The sequence below is a fragment of the Corythoichthys intestinalis genome, chromosome 8 (genome assembly GCF_030265065.1).
Source record: "Corythoichthys intestinalis isolate RoL2023-P3 chromosome 8, ASM3026506v1, whole genome shotgun sequence".
Lineage (NCBI taxonomy): Eukaryota > Metazoa > Chordata > Actinopteri > Syngnathiformes > Syngnathidae > Corythoichthys > Corythoichthys intestinalis.
In genome coordinates, this window is record NC_080402.1 from 53,360,298 (window position 1) to 53,378,771 (window position 18,474).

Here is an 18,474-nt window from a genome sequence, read left to right on the forward strand (position 1 = left end):
CTAATTGGCAGAAAATATTCTTAGTTATCGGGTATTGGCATCGACCTTTAAAAATCCCACACATGTATCTTGTTGACCTCTACTTACAACTTTCTTTTATGTTGCCTAGGGTGACAACTAAGTAAAACAATCATAAACAGCGTATGTATGTGTGTACATCACAGACGGGTTAGAACCTGTGAAGTCGCCCTACAGCTCTATTTTCCTTTTTCTCAGAAAGGTGAGGAATTGCACCTCACCATTAAAAAAGTGAAATAAAGAGAGCACTGTTTGCATGGGATGCATTTTTTTCCTGTAAATACTGTGCTTGCACTTACCAAGCTCATCTTTGAGTTTTGCCAGTTCCAGTGACAAGTCATTCTTCTGCTTTAAAGCCTTTTCACGCTGTAGACAGAGAAGAATAAGACCATCACATGAATAATTCTTAATACCATCAATACATTTGATTTAAGTGACATACACAGTCAATGAGATCCAATTTAAGAAATGTACTGTACAGTATATAAAAGCTCAAATGCTGAACTATGACTGACATACTGTTCATGCCTTGTTGTATTGTGGTAGTGGTTTGAAATTTTGTTGCTAGAAATGGCAGCCAAATATTAGAAAACTCATGACCATAGGCTTAATTCATGGCGGGAATAGGTGGGTTGCAACCCTGTCAATCTAAACATGCCATCACAACCCATCCAATTTCATATCATAATTATTTAAAATAATAATTAGGTATTATAAAAACGACAATGAGATAGACTTTTGCAATAGCAGTCAAAATTAGCGACACTGTCCTCAAACCCCACCCCTGCTGAGATTTATTTTTGCCCGCCACGGACCCGTGTTCCTGTTACACATTTACAATATAGAAGAGATCAGCGCAACCAACAATATTAAATTGTTTGGGAAAAGAATGCAAAGGCCTCCCCAACAGAGGTAAGCTACCCCTCCATGAAGTTGGCCCCCCATCAGACGCAAATTTATATAAAAATGATGTTAATCGTTTGTGCTGCTATTGTTTTTAAGATATTTGCATTTCTTTTAAGGTCAACCTGAGAGTTCAACCAGCCCACATTGTAATTAAAAATGGCTAAAAATTGTGTCACTCGTGTAAGCTTCGTTTGTGCTGTAAAAAGTTCTGGTTCTGGTATCGATTTTGAGATATTAATTTTGAGTGATGACGTCACACAGCCCCCCATTTATTGCAAAATGTACCTGAAATGGTGGTTTCGGCCACATGTTCGCAATGTGTGACATTTCATGTGTAGTTAGTCTGCATCGTAGCCAGTATTGTTAATCTTACTTCAAAAAATAATTAATTACAGTTCTAAATTACTTCTCTCAAAAAGTAATTGAGTTAGTAACTGTTACCTGAATGTAAGAGTATTTAGTTACTTGGCAAAGTAACTGGTGTTTTGCCCAATTCTTTACCCTAAACTTAACTAGACACAGGGGTATTGTGGATATTGCGATAACTAAATAGTAACCTTTGCTATGTTTGGAAGTCATTTAATGTTGTGAATCAACCGTTAAAAGTTGTTAAAATTGCTCCCGTTATTGCATTAGTTCCCTTCTGTCTACTTACAACATGTCAAAGTTTAAAACTGTTTCGTCCTTTAAAGATAGTTTCAGGTCAAGATTTTGCCGATCGAGGAGTATTTTAGATAAAAAGTTACTTAGGTTCGCTAGGAAGGTTCTCGACAACAGAGCCTCCTGAGAAGTCTACTGCTTTAAGATGGCGGCTGTTTACTAACGCCGGCGAGTCTATCATTTCGCATCTAGTTCTCTTTACATGTGATATCTATCGTAGAATCATGTGGGCTTAGTTTGTAGGCTATCGGCTACAGTCAAGTATGGAGCCACCTAGCATCGCGTTTACAACTGAATCAGAACTCCCTTTCCTCCTCCTGCTCTGCTTTCTCCGTGAGTCCCTATCTCTCACTTTTCTCGCGTCATTCAACCAACGTAGTAACACATAATAACACACGCCTTTACATCCTCAGTAACGGTAACGGCGTTGCCAAGATGAGAAAACTAATTAATTAGATTTCTCATTACTGAAAAAAGTAACGCATTTAGTAACGCCGTTGTACTCTAACGCAGTTATTAACAACACTGATCGTAGCAGTGTCTGGTTATGTCACTCATGACGCGCTGTGACCCCCCCCCCCCAGTATGTCTGCTATAGTCTCCATGCACGCTTGAATATGCAATGCTGCTTTAGCCTTTAAAGGTCTGTGCTGAGTGATCATCACGTACTAAATGTAACTCGTAGCATTAGCATAGCAGGTGGAAATAATACATTGAAAAATAATGTAGTGTTTTCCTGCTGAGTGTGTATATAATCACCAAGTTGCCATTGTCCACGTAGACGCTACAATATGTGCTATTCTGTCAGTGTTCATTTGAAATAGTTGGAAACCTTTATTTATTTATTTTGGGAGTAAAACTGTTTAATTTTACAGACGAAAACATGTTTAGTAAACATAGACTAAACTATACGAAATTAGTCTTGAGTTTGTCAACAAAAACTAGACGAAGACAAACACATTTTGAGATGACTAGAATATGACTAAGGCTAGGTTCATACCACAGTTCTTATTGCACGAATCCAATTTTTTCTGTTTTTTCCAACTCGAGTGAGGCATTAACTTGATGGTCTGAACGGGAAAAGTAGCATAAAATTGGACCATTTCAAATCCGACCTAGGTCACTTTCATATGTTTCGTACATTTTTTCAGAATGTGGCTGCAGTCTGACTTGTCAAGTCCCCCAAATCGGAATTCATGCAGAAATAATGTCAGCAAAGAGGAAAAGAGACATGGCGCTACGGTAGCAGTGGAGCTGTGCATTAGAGTTAGCGCCTAGCTTGAACGCGGCTTTTGGGGAAGGGGCGGGCTTGACAACAGCCTTAAAAAATAAAATGGGTTGAGGATAAACCTGAAAATGCTCGGTTTTCTTTCTGCTCCAAATGAGCAATATTTCAAGATTGCTTACACAGCCGAGAGTCGGGGCAAACTGTCCGTATGTGTGTGTGTCATCCACAGACAGTCCGTGCATCATATCAATCCATATAAACTTTGAATATAAGACTAAACAGGAATTATTTATGTCTGTTATTTGTGTCCTCTTTTTGGAAATCTAAATATGATCACCCTTGAATAATGTTAAAACAGAATGTGTGGTCATTGGTTTTGATGCTCCTGCACATGCTGGTCAGTTTGCGCAGTGAATCTCGGACTGCGAAGGCAGTCTGAAGAAGCACGCCAAAAAACAGATATGACAGAAAAAAATTGGAATTGTGCATTAGGACCTGCGGTATGAACCTAGTCTAAGACTAATAAGTATTATAGACTAAGATGAAAATTAAATGGCTGCCACAAACAACACTGGTTATAGTACAGAAGAACAGAACAGAAAAGCCCTTTATTGTCATTATACAGTTGTACAATGAAATTGTGGAGCATCTCCCTTTACAGTGCACGATAAGCTAAAATCTCAAATGTGACTTGCAAATGTAAAAGTATAAAATCTAAATATAAAATGTGTAAGAGATAGTCCTATTTTCAGGTAGCGCAATTAATCGAGGTTAAGTAGCAGCAGTTTGACAGTGAAAGCATTGAATATTGCACGTTAATATTGCACGTAAGTAAGCATTGCACATAGAATTGAAGTAACAGTTCATATAGATTATCTTGTGCTGAGAAAAAAAAATACCATTGTTTAAAAAAAATATCACACTAAGAAGTACTCACAAAGTTACTCATTACTTGAGTATTATTTTCACTGGATTTTTTACTAGCACTTCAGTAAATTTTTTGGATGACTACTTTTAATTTTACTTGAGTGATATTCTTTTGAAGTGATTTTTTGGCTACTCTGATCACTTCTGCACCCTTGCTCTTGACACATGACAGTGCCACATACAGCAAACTACATGCGCAATAAACATGGCTAAGTGAATAACAAACTTAGTATTATATCGGCAAAAGTGGAATTTAGTTCATAAGAAGGTATATGAGAACATTTGCCGACAAAAAAATGAGTGGAAGTCCCTCCTGCATATTCATTCATACATGTGTCTGCCTACACCGAACCATTCATGCATGCACAGATTACAGACGCGACAAGCAAAATGAGCAACAATCCCAATAATTTTTGTTTTCAGTCCTACATCCTTTACAAACATGCAAACACATAATCGCAACAGTACAATTTACAATCATTAAGAAACTGGATTCATGTGTCTGCCTGTCTACACATACGTATGAAAACGCGCACGCACACAGCCATAAAGTCCATCTGTTGCCTAGGGGTCAGTTAAGTGAAAAAGCAGATTGCGGAGAATGAAAACAGTGAAAAGGAAAACAAAGTACAAAAAAGTCCGGCTGCCCCCCTTCAGGCAAAGTGACACGCTGGTAGTAAAAGCAGATGTCATAAAACAACATGATAAGAAAAGTTCAAGCTTCACTGTAGCATTGGTTCCAATTGCTTGTTTAACCAACACGGAAAGTAAACGTTGTTTTAGTATTTTGTATAGATAATCAGCAATTGTAAGGGAAAATAAAGTGGATACGCTGAAATATAGTCCTGTAATTTGACACATTCCTTCTTTATCCTAGATCTTTTTTTAGACCTCCAAAAAGGGTTCCCACAGAAAGAGTGTCTGCAGTGCAGAACACTTAAAAGACACACAGACCTTACGTTTCTTCTTGCGAGTGAGAGATTGAGTCTTGTAATGGCCTTTGCTGGCTGTGGAGCCCATGATGCTTTAAATCAAGACAGGCATACCCGCAAACACACATCAAACACAAACACACACATCCACACACTCAGTTCATTTCTCTTTCCTCATCCTTTCAGCAGCAAATGAGAAAAGACACCAACTCCAGCATAGCCTGTTGTGGAGGCACATTCAGTCATCTGAACTCCTCCCACACGCTACCTGTTCATCATAGAACTCCTTGTCCTCCCTCCTCCTGCTGTCCGTCCCGCCCCCTCCAAGTCTGGAATACTGTTCAATGTAGGAATTCAAGTTATTTTGACACCCACTTCACTCTCTCCCACATGAAGTACTTAGGTATTCTTAACTCCATGCCTGTTTTTTTTTTTTTTAATAATTATTATTATTCTTTTGATTTTTTTTTTTGTCATTTACATTAAAAACTTGAAAATCTAAAATAAATTGAAGTGTCTAACCATTTTCTCTGGTTGTTTACCAACATATGGTAGAAGCTCAAATATAATTGAAACCGCAGAGTTTAGCTTCTATACATTTCTAAGGTTTGTAGTTAGGCATGTGCCGGTGTGAGATTCTGACGGTATGATAAACTTAAGCAAAAATATCACGGTTTCACTGTATTGCAATTACAGCTCTAAAATGTGTTACTTTAGCTATCTGAGTTAAAATAAATAAATAAGTAAACAATTTTCATTGAACAAAATTTTTATTTTCAAAACATATTAGCAAACTGGAACATAAGTATAATGTTAAGTTAAAAAAATAAATTAAAATACCCGAAATGTTCAAAATAAAATTAAAATAAATGCAATTCTTTAGGTAAGCATAAACCCACAGCCACAGCTAAACATTATTACCATCACAGCAAAAATAAATGAATTATTTTCCATAAAAAGCACATGTGCATGACTCATATCATGTTTACCTTATACAGTATATACACACACACGCTCTCTTTGTCAACACAGACAGTTGCCAGTGAGGAAAAAAAAAATGTTTTACCACAGCTAGACATATTAAACACTAGAGGTGGGAATCTTTCTCTCTAACGATTCGATTACGATTCAGAGGCTACGATTTGATTATAAATCGATTACTGATGACCCCCCCCCCCCCCCCCCCCCCCCAAGATATTAGCTGCTTTTAATGTTTCGTACATTAGTTACAAAATTTGTACAAAAAGCCTCTCAGGCTCAAATAAACAACTATTTCAGTAGCAAGTTCTCAGTTCAAAACAGTACATAAAATACTCAAGTCCCCATTCTGTATCAGCAGCTTTAAACTACATTCAATTAATTTAATGTTGTCAATCAACCATTAAAGTTGTTAAAATTGCTCCTGTTATTCCATAATTTTTCTCCTGTCTACTTTCAACATGTGAAAGATTTAAAACTGTTTTAAAGATAGATTCAAGTCAAGATTTTGCCAATTTAGGATTATTTTAGATAAAAAGTTAATTAGGTTCGCTTGGAATGTTCGCTACAATAGCCTTCTAGGGAAGTCTAATACTGTAAGATGGGAGCTGTTTACTAACGCCAGCAAGTCTGTCATTTCATATCTAGTTTTCTATACATGTGCTGCTAACGCCACAGAGTCTGTCATTTCACATCAAGTTCTATATACATATGATATCTATTATCTATCATAGCATTATGTGGACGTAGTTTGTAGCGGCTGTCAGCAGCAGTCAGGTATTATTTTTTTTTTATCTAGCGGCATGAGTTGAGCCAGAGCCGTGAGTTGAGCATTGTCATTACTAGAGGTGGAAATCTTGGGTACCCAACGATTCGATTACGATTCAGAAGCTACTATTCGATTATAAATCGATTATTGATCACACCTACCCCCAGCTTATTAGCTGCTTTTTATGTTTTGTACATTAGTTACAAAAATTGTACAAAAACCCTCTCAGGCTTAAATAAACGACTGTTTCGGTATCATGTTAACAGTTCAAAACAGAAAATAAAATACTCAAGTCCGCATTCTGTATCAGCAGCTTTAAACTACATTCAATTAATTTACAGTTGTCAATCAACCGTTAAAGCTGTTAAAATTGCTCCTCTTATTCCATAATTTTCCTTCTGTCTACTTTTAACATGTGAAAGATTTAAAACGGTTTTAAAGATAGATTCAAATGAAATTTTGCCAATTTAGGAGTATTTTAGATAAAAAGTTAATAGGTTCGCTTGAAAGGTTCGCTACAACAGCTTTCCAGGTAAGTCTACTGCTTTAAGATGGCGGCTGTTTACTAACGTCGGCAAGTCTGTCATTTCGCGTGTAGTTTTCTATACATGTGCTGCTATCGCCGCAGAGTCTGTCATTTCGCATCATGTTCTTTTTACATGCGATATCTACCATAGCATTATGTGGACGTAGTTTGTAGTGGCTGTCGGCAGCAGTCAGGTATTATTATTTATTTATTTTTTTTATTTAGCGGCATGACTTGAGCCAGAGCCGTGAGTTGAGCTCATTACTCATTACCCGAGTAATGACAAGCATGATGTTTACTATCGGTCCGTTCCTCATTGCGTCCCGAAGATGGTGCTGACTGTGTTTTAGTTCCGCTTTACTTGACATATTTCAGTAACGGAATTTGGATGTTTGTGAATTGTTCTCGAATCTTCCACGGCTGAATCGCGAATAATTTAAGGATCGGAAAATTCGCACACCTCTACTCAACACGCTGGAGTTCACTCTCGTAGCTGGTGGGAAACATTCATGATAGTGTTTACTAACCTTTAATTTTGTATAAATGCGAAATCATGTCAGCGGTATTGCCTCCTCGGCCATATTTTACATGTCGGTTAGCCCTCCTCCTCTTACCCGCGGCCGTCTGTAACTTTTCTGTAGCCGAAGTATTCCCATAGCAGCGATTTCGTTTTCTTCGATGGGGGAAAAAGTTCACGAGTTTCACCTCCTCCAGCCATCCAGCCACCTCATTGACACTGAGCAACAACTGGTGGGGGAGGGTTAAGCCTTTCAACTGCAAACTCCCAGCATTTTTGGGACATAATAAAATTTGAATTTTTGCGATTTTCAAACCGTGACATTCCATACCACGGTATACCTTGAAACCGGTAATCGGCACATGTCTACCTGCAGTATAAAAATTTGAATTTACAGGAATGGTCTGTCATATAATTCTTTAGCAACAACTGAAAATGTTAAAAAAAAAAAAAAAAATCATATACCACTATAATTTGGGTTGAAATTTAGAATTCCACTGAAATGCTGCTATTCATGGCTGTAAATACCCGAAAAAGAAGACAAGTCGTTCTACAAAAAAAAAAAAAAAAAAAAAAAAGGCTTGAAATACCAATGTGGATATTAGGAGACGTTACCCTGACAAGCACTCTAAAAAAAGCTCCAGGCCTCTTCCCAACAGCAAAAAGCCAAACCCCACCCGAAAACCCTCAGGGGAAGGTGTTAGCCTTCAGTCGATATTCACCAATCACCTTTCAAGTGCAGGAGACAGATTAGATAATCATGGAATTCATGGACTCTTTATCTCACACGAATACACTAAAGAGGGATGGGAAGGCGGCAGCTGCATTCCTTCACTAAACTAATAATAACACCCTTCATCCTTACAACTACTTTTCACCATCCATCCTAATCGGGAGCAAACATACAAAACACTTAAACAGGCATTTTATTGCTAGTTTAGGATTTTTCTACAGATAAGGAGACACTTTTTCTCATGGCAACCGTGAACAGTATCCTGTCTACAAGAGCTACAGTGTTCTGTTCAAATATTACTTGGTGTGATTATGTACATTTGTAATGTAGATACACATACAGTAGAAATGTGAGAGTGGTGCCCGCTGCTTCCACAAACATGTTTCTCTCACCAAATATTTGTTTAAACTCAGCACACAATTTGGGACTTTCTTGTCAGTCAGTATCAAAGTAAATCATATCAGTCAGCTCAAATAAATACATACAGGTGGTTTCCTACGGACAAAAGAGAAGTACGATTTGGACAAGACACATGCAAACTATGGCCCGAGGGCATTTTAAATTTTCTGGCCTGATTAGCTGAGATTTTTTATTTTTTATTTTTTTATAATGACAAAGTACTACCATGGGATTCAACACCCCCTCACCCACTATTTAATAATAATATAGGTCAAAATGAGTGTGTGACCGAGTAGTTGAAGATATCATCTATGCCGTTTCATAGACTTCATAATGTTTTTGACGGGTCAGATCGGTCATGCACTGCGCATCGCCTGAAAGTAGGGGGCCGCCCACATCAAGAGGAGCTATTCACAAGCACACACACACACACACACACACACAGCTATCTAACGCCGGATTTTTGTTGAAAAAGTACGACACATGATTGACACGACCAAACACTGGATTGATGCGTGCTAACTACACATATGATAAGAAACTCACATATTGGGAACTTATGACTGACACTATGGCGAATTTCCATCTCGTTTTTTATTATGTTTTAGTCTCCCAAGACACGTTTTTAGCTCGTCACAGTCATGTCATCATCGTGAAAAATCTTTGTTGATGAAATATTTTCAATATCGTCATCGGCGACGAAAACACTGCTGTCCCGTTCACACAAGACCCTGAAACAGCACCACAAGAGGTGCATTTGGAAAATATCAAGTTTCAGTCCAACTAAGTCTTAGATGAGAAGTTCAGGTCTCTGAAACGTTTATGCTTCGTAATAAAGCCTCATTTCTAAACCTTCGCAAGACAGCACAGAAAATTGCTCGACCTACTGTACGGACGTGAGCAGATATTCAGCGTCCTGGACATCTACAAAGCTCTATACAGATCTAAAATAATTGACCAACACCTAAGATCTCCCATGAGAATAGACACAACTAGTTATACAACAAGTTATACTTGACTATGATGCCCTGCCAAAAAAGGCAGATCTCGCGTCCCACTTAAAATAAAAGAGTCGCTGCTACAACTGGCAGGAAAAAAAGGCGCAATCCAGGAGCTTACATTGAATAATGAGCAACTGATACATATCCTGAACTCTGAATCAACCACATCCTGGTCCCACCCAGAAATGGTGTTTATCCCTTAGTGATGAACGAAACCAGCTAGGCTAACCAGCAAAGTTCTCAAAGTGCTGTCCCTGGCTGTATCCTGTGCTAGTCCTCACATGGAACAGAGTTGCTTACATGGCCACACAACACAACCAATTCTGCTTGCAAACCTTGTTTTAGGGCATCTGTACACATGATTGAAATACTTCATCAATGGCAAAACAGAAAACAGAAGTACTAAGTGATGTACATTCAAATGCTTGACTGTCCATATTGTGTGTGGGAGGTGTGGCTCGGATGGGTATGTTGTGGTTCAAGTGTAACTGGGCGTGGACTCAAAACAACCTCTCCCAGTTCCTAAGTGTCCCTACTGACATGATCCACTCATACTTACTCATAAAAACAATATGATGTCTAACAGTTGTTGACTCATGCTTTAATGCAAGGATGCAGTTGCACTAGTCAAATAAGACAGGCTCCCGTATATCCTTTGAGACTGAGTACGAGAAACCACGTGCAAAAATGAATAACACATCATTCAACATCTCTCCTTTCTTCGTTACTCTACAGCATTCACTAGTCAACATAGATGAGATTTGAGCAATAAATGAAAAAAAAGCAACTAGTGAATTCAGCATCCATTATATAGAACATTATATCATATTAGTTAAGCTAGAAACCGCTCATGATTGTATTGTGGTGGTTAAAATACTAACTAACAATAGTTGGGTAGGAAAATTATTCTTATTTTTAATACATATATATAATACATATAAAAAATATATTGATGGATTTAAACATATACAAAATATAATAATGATGGATTATTCATTTCTTTTAGATGAATGCATTTTAGAAAATATTAGAGGTCAACCAGTATCGGATTTTCACCCGATTGCCGATATCCAAAGTCGATTTGGTAAGCCGATATACTTTTTTTTTTCTTTTTAAGCATATAGAATATTAAGGCAATTTTTAAAAAATTGCTTCAACCGCTTAAAAATTGCAATGATGACCTGAGACTTAAAGGATTAATTCGGTCTAGTGCTACCAAGCCAAGAACTCAGCACTTTTTAAAAATGATTTTACACACTCAGCAAGACAGTACATTATTTTCAAATAATTCAACCCACCAGGAAGTGACGACGAATGTGAACAAGTGAGAGTGAGTTTAAGAGGATGTTCGTCATGCTGAAGCTAATGTTAATGTGAATGCTATGCTAACGCTGCAAGTTACATTTAGAGTGTAAGGATCACTCCATAAAACACCTTAAATGGCTAAAACAACATTGCATATTGTCATGCAAGATAACATAAAATCTATCAATATTCACAAAACAGGCAAGCCTGAAGCGTCCTGTAGCAGGCTGCCTTCAAGCTGCTGTAGGGTCCTACCGTCAACCAGCGGCGGCCCCAGTTGCCCACACAGATGCCTGATCAAAATCCCCCTTTTTTTTTTTTTTTTTTTGTATCTGCTTATTTACACTACCGTTCAAAAGTTTGGGGTCATCCAGACAATTTTGTGTTTTCCTTCAAAAGTCACACTTTTATTTTTCAAATGAGTTACAAAATGAATAGAAAATATAGCCAAGACATTAACAAGGTAAGAAATAAGGGTTTTTATTTGAAATAATCATTTTCTCCTTCAAACTTTGCTTTTATCAAAGAATGTTCCCTTTGCAATAATTATAGCTTTGCAGACCAATGGCATACTAGCTGTTAATTTGTTAAGGTAATCTGGAGAAACTTCACTCCACGCTTCCAGAAGCACCTCCCACAAGTTGGATTGGCTTGATGGGCACTTCTTGCGTACCATACGGTCAAGCTGCTCCCACACCACTCAATGGGTTTGAGATCTGTTGACTGTGTTGGCCACTCCATTACAGATAGAATACCAGCTGCCTGCTTCTTTCCTAAATAGTTCTTGCATAATCTGGAGGTATGCTTTGGTCATTGTCATGTTGTAGGATGAAATTGACTCCAATCGAGCGTTGTCCACAGGTTATGGCATGACTGCAAAATGGAGTGATAGCCTTCCTTATTCAAAGTCCTGTTGACCTTGTACAAATCTCCCACTTTACCAGCACCAAAGCAACCCCAGACCATCACATTGACTTCACCATGGTTGACAGATAACATTGGGCACTCTTCCAGCATCTTTTCAGGTGTTTTGCATCTCACAAATGTTCTTCTCCTTAATCCAAAGTCAAAACACCTCAAACTATGATTCGTCTGTCCATTACACTTTTTTCCAATCTTCCTCTGTCCAATGTCTGTGTTTTTTTGCCCATATTAATAGTTTCCTTTTATTAGCCCGTCTCAGATATGCCTTTTTTTTTTTTTTGCCACGCTGCCCTGGAAGCCGGCATTCCAGAGTTGTCTCTTTACTGTTGACTTTGACACTGGCGTTTTACGGGTACTATTTAATGAAGCTGCTAGATGAGGACCTGCAAGGCTTCTATTTCTCAAACTAGAGACTCTTATGTACTTGTCTTCTTGCTCGGCCGTGCAGCGGGGCCTCCCACTTCTCTTTCTACTCTGGTTGGATCTTGTTTGTGCTGCTGAGTGGTACACAGTGTTATAGGAAATCTTCAATTTCTTGACAATTTCTGTTGTGGAATAGCCTTCATTTCTAAGAACAGATAGTCAGTGTCATGTAAAAAGTTGTCTTTTTCTGGCCATTTTGAGAGTTTAATCAAACCCACAAAGATGATGCTCCAGCAGAGGTTGCGCTAGACTTTTTTGCTGTCTGTAATTTTGACTGACAGTGTCATAAAAATCCGGTCATAATCTATTTTTACCCGTCACTTACAATTTTAAAATGACAATAATGACATATTCAATAGTATTTAGTTTCCATTCATTTTTAATTAATATTCTGTCCCAACAAGCTTAACAAGAGGCAAACAGACAGCGGAGTGCACCAATCAGCGACGGGCAGACGTGCCGTTAGCAAAGCGACGAGGGCAGGACGAGGGACTTGCGCGCGGAAGTAAACATACGAGGAGAACGGAGTTTATTCAACATGGCTAGCGCGAGACAGACTGTTGTCAATGTCTCGTGTCGATGTGTTTTAGCTCATTTAAAACTGAATTTACCGCGGATTGGAACATATTCTTGGCTCTCCCGCCATCCGTGTTGTTGTAGAGACGACTTTCGGCGCGCAAGAGTGAAGTTGCTCGTGAAGAACACGTCACGCAAATAAACAAATTTGATTTGTCGATTGATTTTGTACCTACTCGAAAGGCTGTGTCCCAGACTTTTCTCTCAGTGTTTGAAAAATACAGGGAGAACAGTCTGGCCGTGCCAGGCAAACACTCAGTTGCCTTGACATTTTTCCGAGTAAGGACAACGACGTCATGCATCAAGAGAGACAATAGCTAATTAATATGCTCACTCGCCACCCTGTGGTCTGGGGTGTGAATTGCAACCTGTCAAAATGACGGATGGACTTCAGTTTTTTCCGTCACCGTTTTAAAAAAACGGTCAATGACGGAAAATATTCAGTTAACGCGACCCCTGTGCTCCAGATACCCAACTACCTTAAAGGAAGATCACTTTTATAGCTTCTCTAACCACCTAAACTGTTTTGAGCTGTGCCAACATAATTGCACAAGGTTTTCTAATCATCTATTATCCTTCTAGGGCAACTAGCAAGCACACTGTACCATTAGAACACTGGAGTGAAGTTTGCTATAAGTGGGCCTCTTTACAAAACTACCCGGTACGTAGATATTTGCCTGGCACCGCCAGACTATTCTCCCTGTATTTTTCAAACACTGTGAGAAATAGTCTGGGACCCAGCCCATTAACGGCCTCTCGAGCAATGTACAAAATCAATCTTCCAATCAGATTCGTTTATTTGCGTGACACTCTTGCGCGCCGAAAGTCGTGTCTACAACAACACAGATGGCGAGCGGGAGAGCCGAGAATATGTTCCAATCCGCGGTAAAACCAGTTTTAAATGACCAAAAACACATTGAAACAAGTCATTGACAACAATCAACATGGCTCGCGCTAGCCATGTTGAATAAACTTCTCCATTCTCCGCTCACGGTAATTACTTGTTGCTTTAACAACGTCACGTCTGCCCATCACTTATTGGTCCACTCCGCTGTCTGTTTGCTGTGGCTTGCTTTGCTCTCGGAATTTGATCCGCCGGACGGTCGCCAGACTCAATCGCTGGAACAGCGGTGAGTCTGGTGTACCAGGCAACGTAGATATTGCATTAAAACCGGACGTTACCAGCTAGAATAGTCATTTACCACATTAAAAATGTGTAGTGTTTTTCTGGTTAGTTTTAATGTTATTTCCACTGAAAAAACAGTTTTTCTTACAAAAAGGAACCAATTTCTAAGTGACCCCAAACTTTTTAACAGTAGCGTATTTGGGTTATTCGGCTAATGGCCGATGTTGGAAAAAAGTCAATTTATCGGTCCGATATATCGACCTCTTAGTATTATTCACCACTGATTAATAATTTTGTATGAATACGATAAAATTACATGTATTATTTTCTTGTTAAACAATTTTACATTAACGGTTTATTCAATTATTGCATGTGTTAATTCATTCAAAGAAGACAAATAAAACTTCTAAAATACATTGTTAGAACTATACAGGACATTACATTATCCCCTTTATCAATTAATTGATTTTTTTTCAATTAATTTAAATGAAAAAAATGGAATATTTACAATTGAAATAAATTAGTTACACCTATTGCTCAAGCACACTAGAAATTCTTTAGCTGTTGTTGTTTTTAGCCTCATCAACAAATGACCTGTCCCAATTTAAGAATCATACGAGCACAAAAGCTTTCATACACATTCTATACGAGATGGTCCATTTCTCTCTTAACATAGAAAACATGAATAAATCATGACTGAGAAAATATACCTCATTGAAGAGATGTTGAATCACCGTAGCGAGAACCTCCACTTTTTTATTTGCTTGGCTGAGCAGTTTCCAAAGCTGGCTGGCCTGGTTCTTCTTTTCAGCTGGTTCTTTGCCCTGGTTGTGTTTTGCAGCGACCACACCAGGCTTGGGCGCACTTTGCAAGCGCGTCCCATGTTTAGGGCTTGACCGAGTGCTAGTTTTTCCTTTCAACGTGGGCGCAGGTGGTCCTATGGTTCCACTGTTGGTGGAAACACTGACAGGCACTGCTGGAACCGTTGTCACAGGCGCACTGGCATATACCCCGTTTGGTGCCTTGTAAAGAACAAACAAAAATCACACGCATCATCTTCAGATTCGTGGATTTGCAAAAATCTCAATCACATTACTTTGACAGAAAATTTGAGGGGATAGCATACCTGTGCTCGTGATGGATTCTGCTGCTTGTTTCCTGCTGCGAGTGCTGGAGCTGGAGAGCTGCTGCGATTATTTGCAGATCTTGCGTGGACGTCCCTGGGCTTGTTTTTGTCAACTGCAAAAGAATGACATCCTCTTATTTTGTGGTTGACGGGCACAACATTCAACATGGTGTGAACCCCCTTGACACACAGAGAGTACACAGTTAGACCATTAACAAAATATTGCAGCCAACATGGCAGGATAGCAAAGTTAAACTGGCTGAGCACAAAACAAAATCAGAGGGATACATTTGTACAGACGAAAGAGGAAATTAAATCCGAGAAAACGACACAAACATTTCCCATCCATCCGCCGTCGTCAGAGAATACGCCCTTCTGACTATCTAGGCTTGGACAGATGCATTATGGGATATTATGTTATTGATTGCGAGATTGTATGGGTGTTTGTGAGTGCTTGTGTGTGAGATGGACTTCTGGGTGTGCATTAAGGAGTGCATTATAAGAGAGAAAAGCCATTAGAGAGGAACTTAAAACATCACTGAATGTGCTTACTAGCAAAACTCCCAATAGTCCATCCCAGAACTCTGCATTCCCTTCCTATTAGTATCTCTCTAGTTGGCAAATATTTATTGATACAGCTGACAGGAGTAGCTTCCTGACTGAAAATACAGCTTCAGATACACAAATTAACCTGAGAAGCACCACCAGTGTAACTAGATGCAACAAAACAGATAGCTATGTATGTCCTACTACTGAAAAGACGAACAAAAAAACGTCTGTACGTAGGTTCATGTAATTGTAAATCCTAGAAATGATTGTCAGCAAGCTTTATGTACAGGAGGGTAATCTGAGTGATGTGAAGCTGGAATGGTGGTGCCATTTGAGTCTACAGTTGATTTAAAATTTTGAAAAACTAACTTTCTATATTTACTGTACTGGTTTTCCTAATTGAAATAGGATTTTGCATTTGGAGTGGCTGCCACCTGCTGGCAGAAACGACAAGATGATGCAGTACTTGTTGAATATAATTTTTGAGACACAGTGGGAACGAAAAGTGGTATTTGACATATGGCAAAATGGCTTTGGCATATGGATTTTATTTGGCTTATGAGAAAATGGTTTTTGGTATATGGCATTTTTTGCATATGGCAGTTTTTTGGTAAATGTCAAAACCGCTTTTGGTATATGGCATTTGTTTTGGCATATGGCAAAATGGCTTTTAGCATATGGCATTATTTTGCCTTGAAAATGGCATGGACGTCCATGCCACTGACGGCCATGCACATCCAAATTCCCTAATTATTTTGAATGGCAGAAAAATGTGGTTTTGTTTTTGGACCATACACGTACCATTACAATGTTCTTTTGCCATTGAAAATGAATGGGAAATTTGGACGTGCAAGGCTGACAATAGCATCGCCTTACTTTGCTGGCAGTTGAATGTCAATGCACTGTAAAAGCCATTTTGCCATATGCCAAGTATTTCACGTTAAAAGAAGAAACCGCTTACTGAAAAGTAACTTGAACCCAGAGTGTCTTTTACCAAAAGCTTATATTAAAGTGCGTATGACACCAACAAGCAATTTTATTTCATATTTCACGCGGTGTTTTATGCTCCTGAATGAAATGGACCGCTTGGAAGTGTTTGGAAGCGATCGTTTTATATATTCAATTTTTGAATCCCACGCCATGAAAATTTGTGACTTCCGGCTCCAGTCTCGGGCTTAGGACGAATGCGAATGTCACGTCACCCGGGTTTGAAACATTACTCGGTTCGGGTTAGCATGTCGGCTAGCTGTCACGCCTCTTGGTTTGTTTACATTCTCCGAAGGCGGGGCAGGGAAATGACAAAAGCCCGACAAACTACGGTGGCATAAAATATCGTTCGGGAGGTGCGAGAGTAAAGGTGGACAGTTTTGACCATTATGGAGTAATTTTGCCATGTCGTACTGAAAAATGCATTGTTATTATTTCATATTCCATTTAGCAGAAGACTGTTATTTGTAATGACCATACCATTTATTTAGCTTTTGCGGGAAAATACTTGGATAAAAAGAATATCCTGTAAAAATATTGGAGTAGAGAGACTGAAACAATGACATTTTGCGGCACTCGTCATCACATTTTCCTCGTTCTGACCGGCATATTAAAAGACTAATTTCTCGTCATCTGCGCTTTGCCAAATTTTTGTATATAGTCGAATCGTCTCAAAATATGATTCTAATTCACATAATAATGCTATTTAAGACATTTTTTTCTCATGTCGTACGCACTTTAAAGCATTTCATATCAAAGGTGAATGGGTTTAACATTAGCACTTACACTGTTAGCACTGTTATAGGTCTATATGTAAAAATGATGCTTTTTCTCCCCCACAGTAGTTCTTAATCATGAATTTCGTTCATGTAAGGCCAGAGGAAGCAATAACTCTGCTCAAAAGCCTTCGGTTGTCATTTAGGGAACGGTTATAGGGCCCTTCGCAACCATAAATGAATTCTGCTAGCCACAAACACGTATGCTATGTTTACAATGCTTGAAGTTCAATCAATCACTCAATATTCTCCCGCAATGGAAGTCTTTTCTTGTTACAATTCAATAGTAAAATTTGTCATTTATTATAATTCATCATACATAAAGCTTTATTTGTGGGCTGTATCCACATCAAATGGCTCATTGACGAAACCACTTCATTGTTAAGTATCTGAATAATCTAATGCTTTTTTGTAATTTGATCATCAGTTCATGTTCATTTAGAACAACCATTTTGCTTAAAGGCTGGTACATCAATATACATGGGCGCACATAACTGGTACGCACCTACGCATGGGCAACAGAAATCACATACACGTATAATGCCATGTGCATCATGAGTCATGCCACGCTTTTGCGTACCTGTAAGTTAAATGCCCCAAAAAAGCCCCAAAGCCTTTATGCGGCTTCTTTGGTGGTTCACTATTGAAAGAAAAACACCTAATTGAGCTGGAACTGAGCCGAACAAGTGTTTTTTTTCTGAAAAGTGGTTCCAAGACGTGCCGTGGCTAGAAGCTAAAGATGACATCACCGAAGTGTAGTGATGAAAATTTCCCGCTCACACCCACAGCTAGCAGTTAAAACAGGTGTGTTTTATAGAGTCAAAAGAATTTCAGCCATCTATTATTTGACAAACACGAAAAGAACACAGAGCACATAAAAATAGCGCAAGCTGTCACTAATAAACATGCTAGCCAAGAAGAATTAGCTAATATTGAGGAAGACTGGTTAAGACCACTCAGTGATTAACAAAAGCAATCTCCTGGTATTCATGTGAGTAATCCATGAAAAAAAATTATGTGCACCACTGCACTCCTATTTATACATATTTTTATATTGTTCATCTACGATAGCCACCATCACGACATCT

At 38.7% G+C, this 18,474-nt stretch overlaps 1 protein-coding gene across 5 annotated transcripts in view; it reads right to left on the minus strand.

Moving 5' to 3' along the window:
- The window catches only part of LOC130920053 (microtubule-associated tumor suppressor 1 homolog), a 115,767-nt gene that overhangs the window by 29,301 nt on the left and 67,992 nt on the right, over positions 1-18,474 (minus strand). For all 5 annotated transcript variants that reach the window (XM_057842883.1, XM_057842886.1, XM_057842885.1 and 2 more), the window contains exons 8-10: positions 15,075-15,187; positions 14,659-14,970; positions 318-384 (exon numbers count right to left, since the gene is read on the minus strand). In XM_057842883.1, coding sequence (XP_057698866.1) covers positions 318-384; positions 14,659-14,970; positions 15,075-15,187 — 492 coding nt within the window. The remainder of the gene's footprint in view (positions 1-317; positions 385-14,658; positions 14,971-15,074; positions 15,188-18,474) is intronic.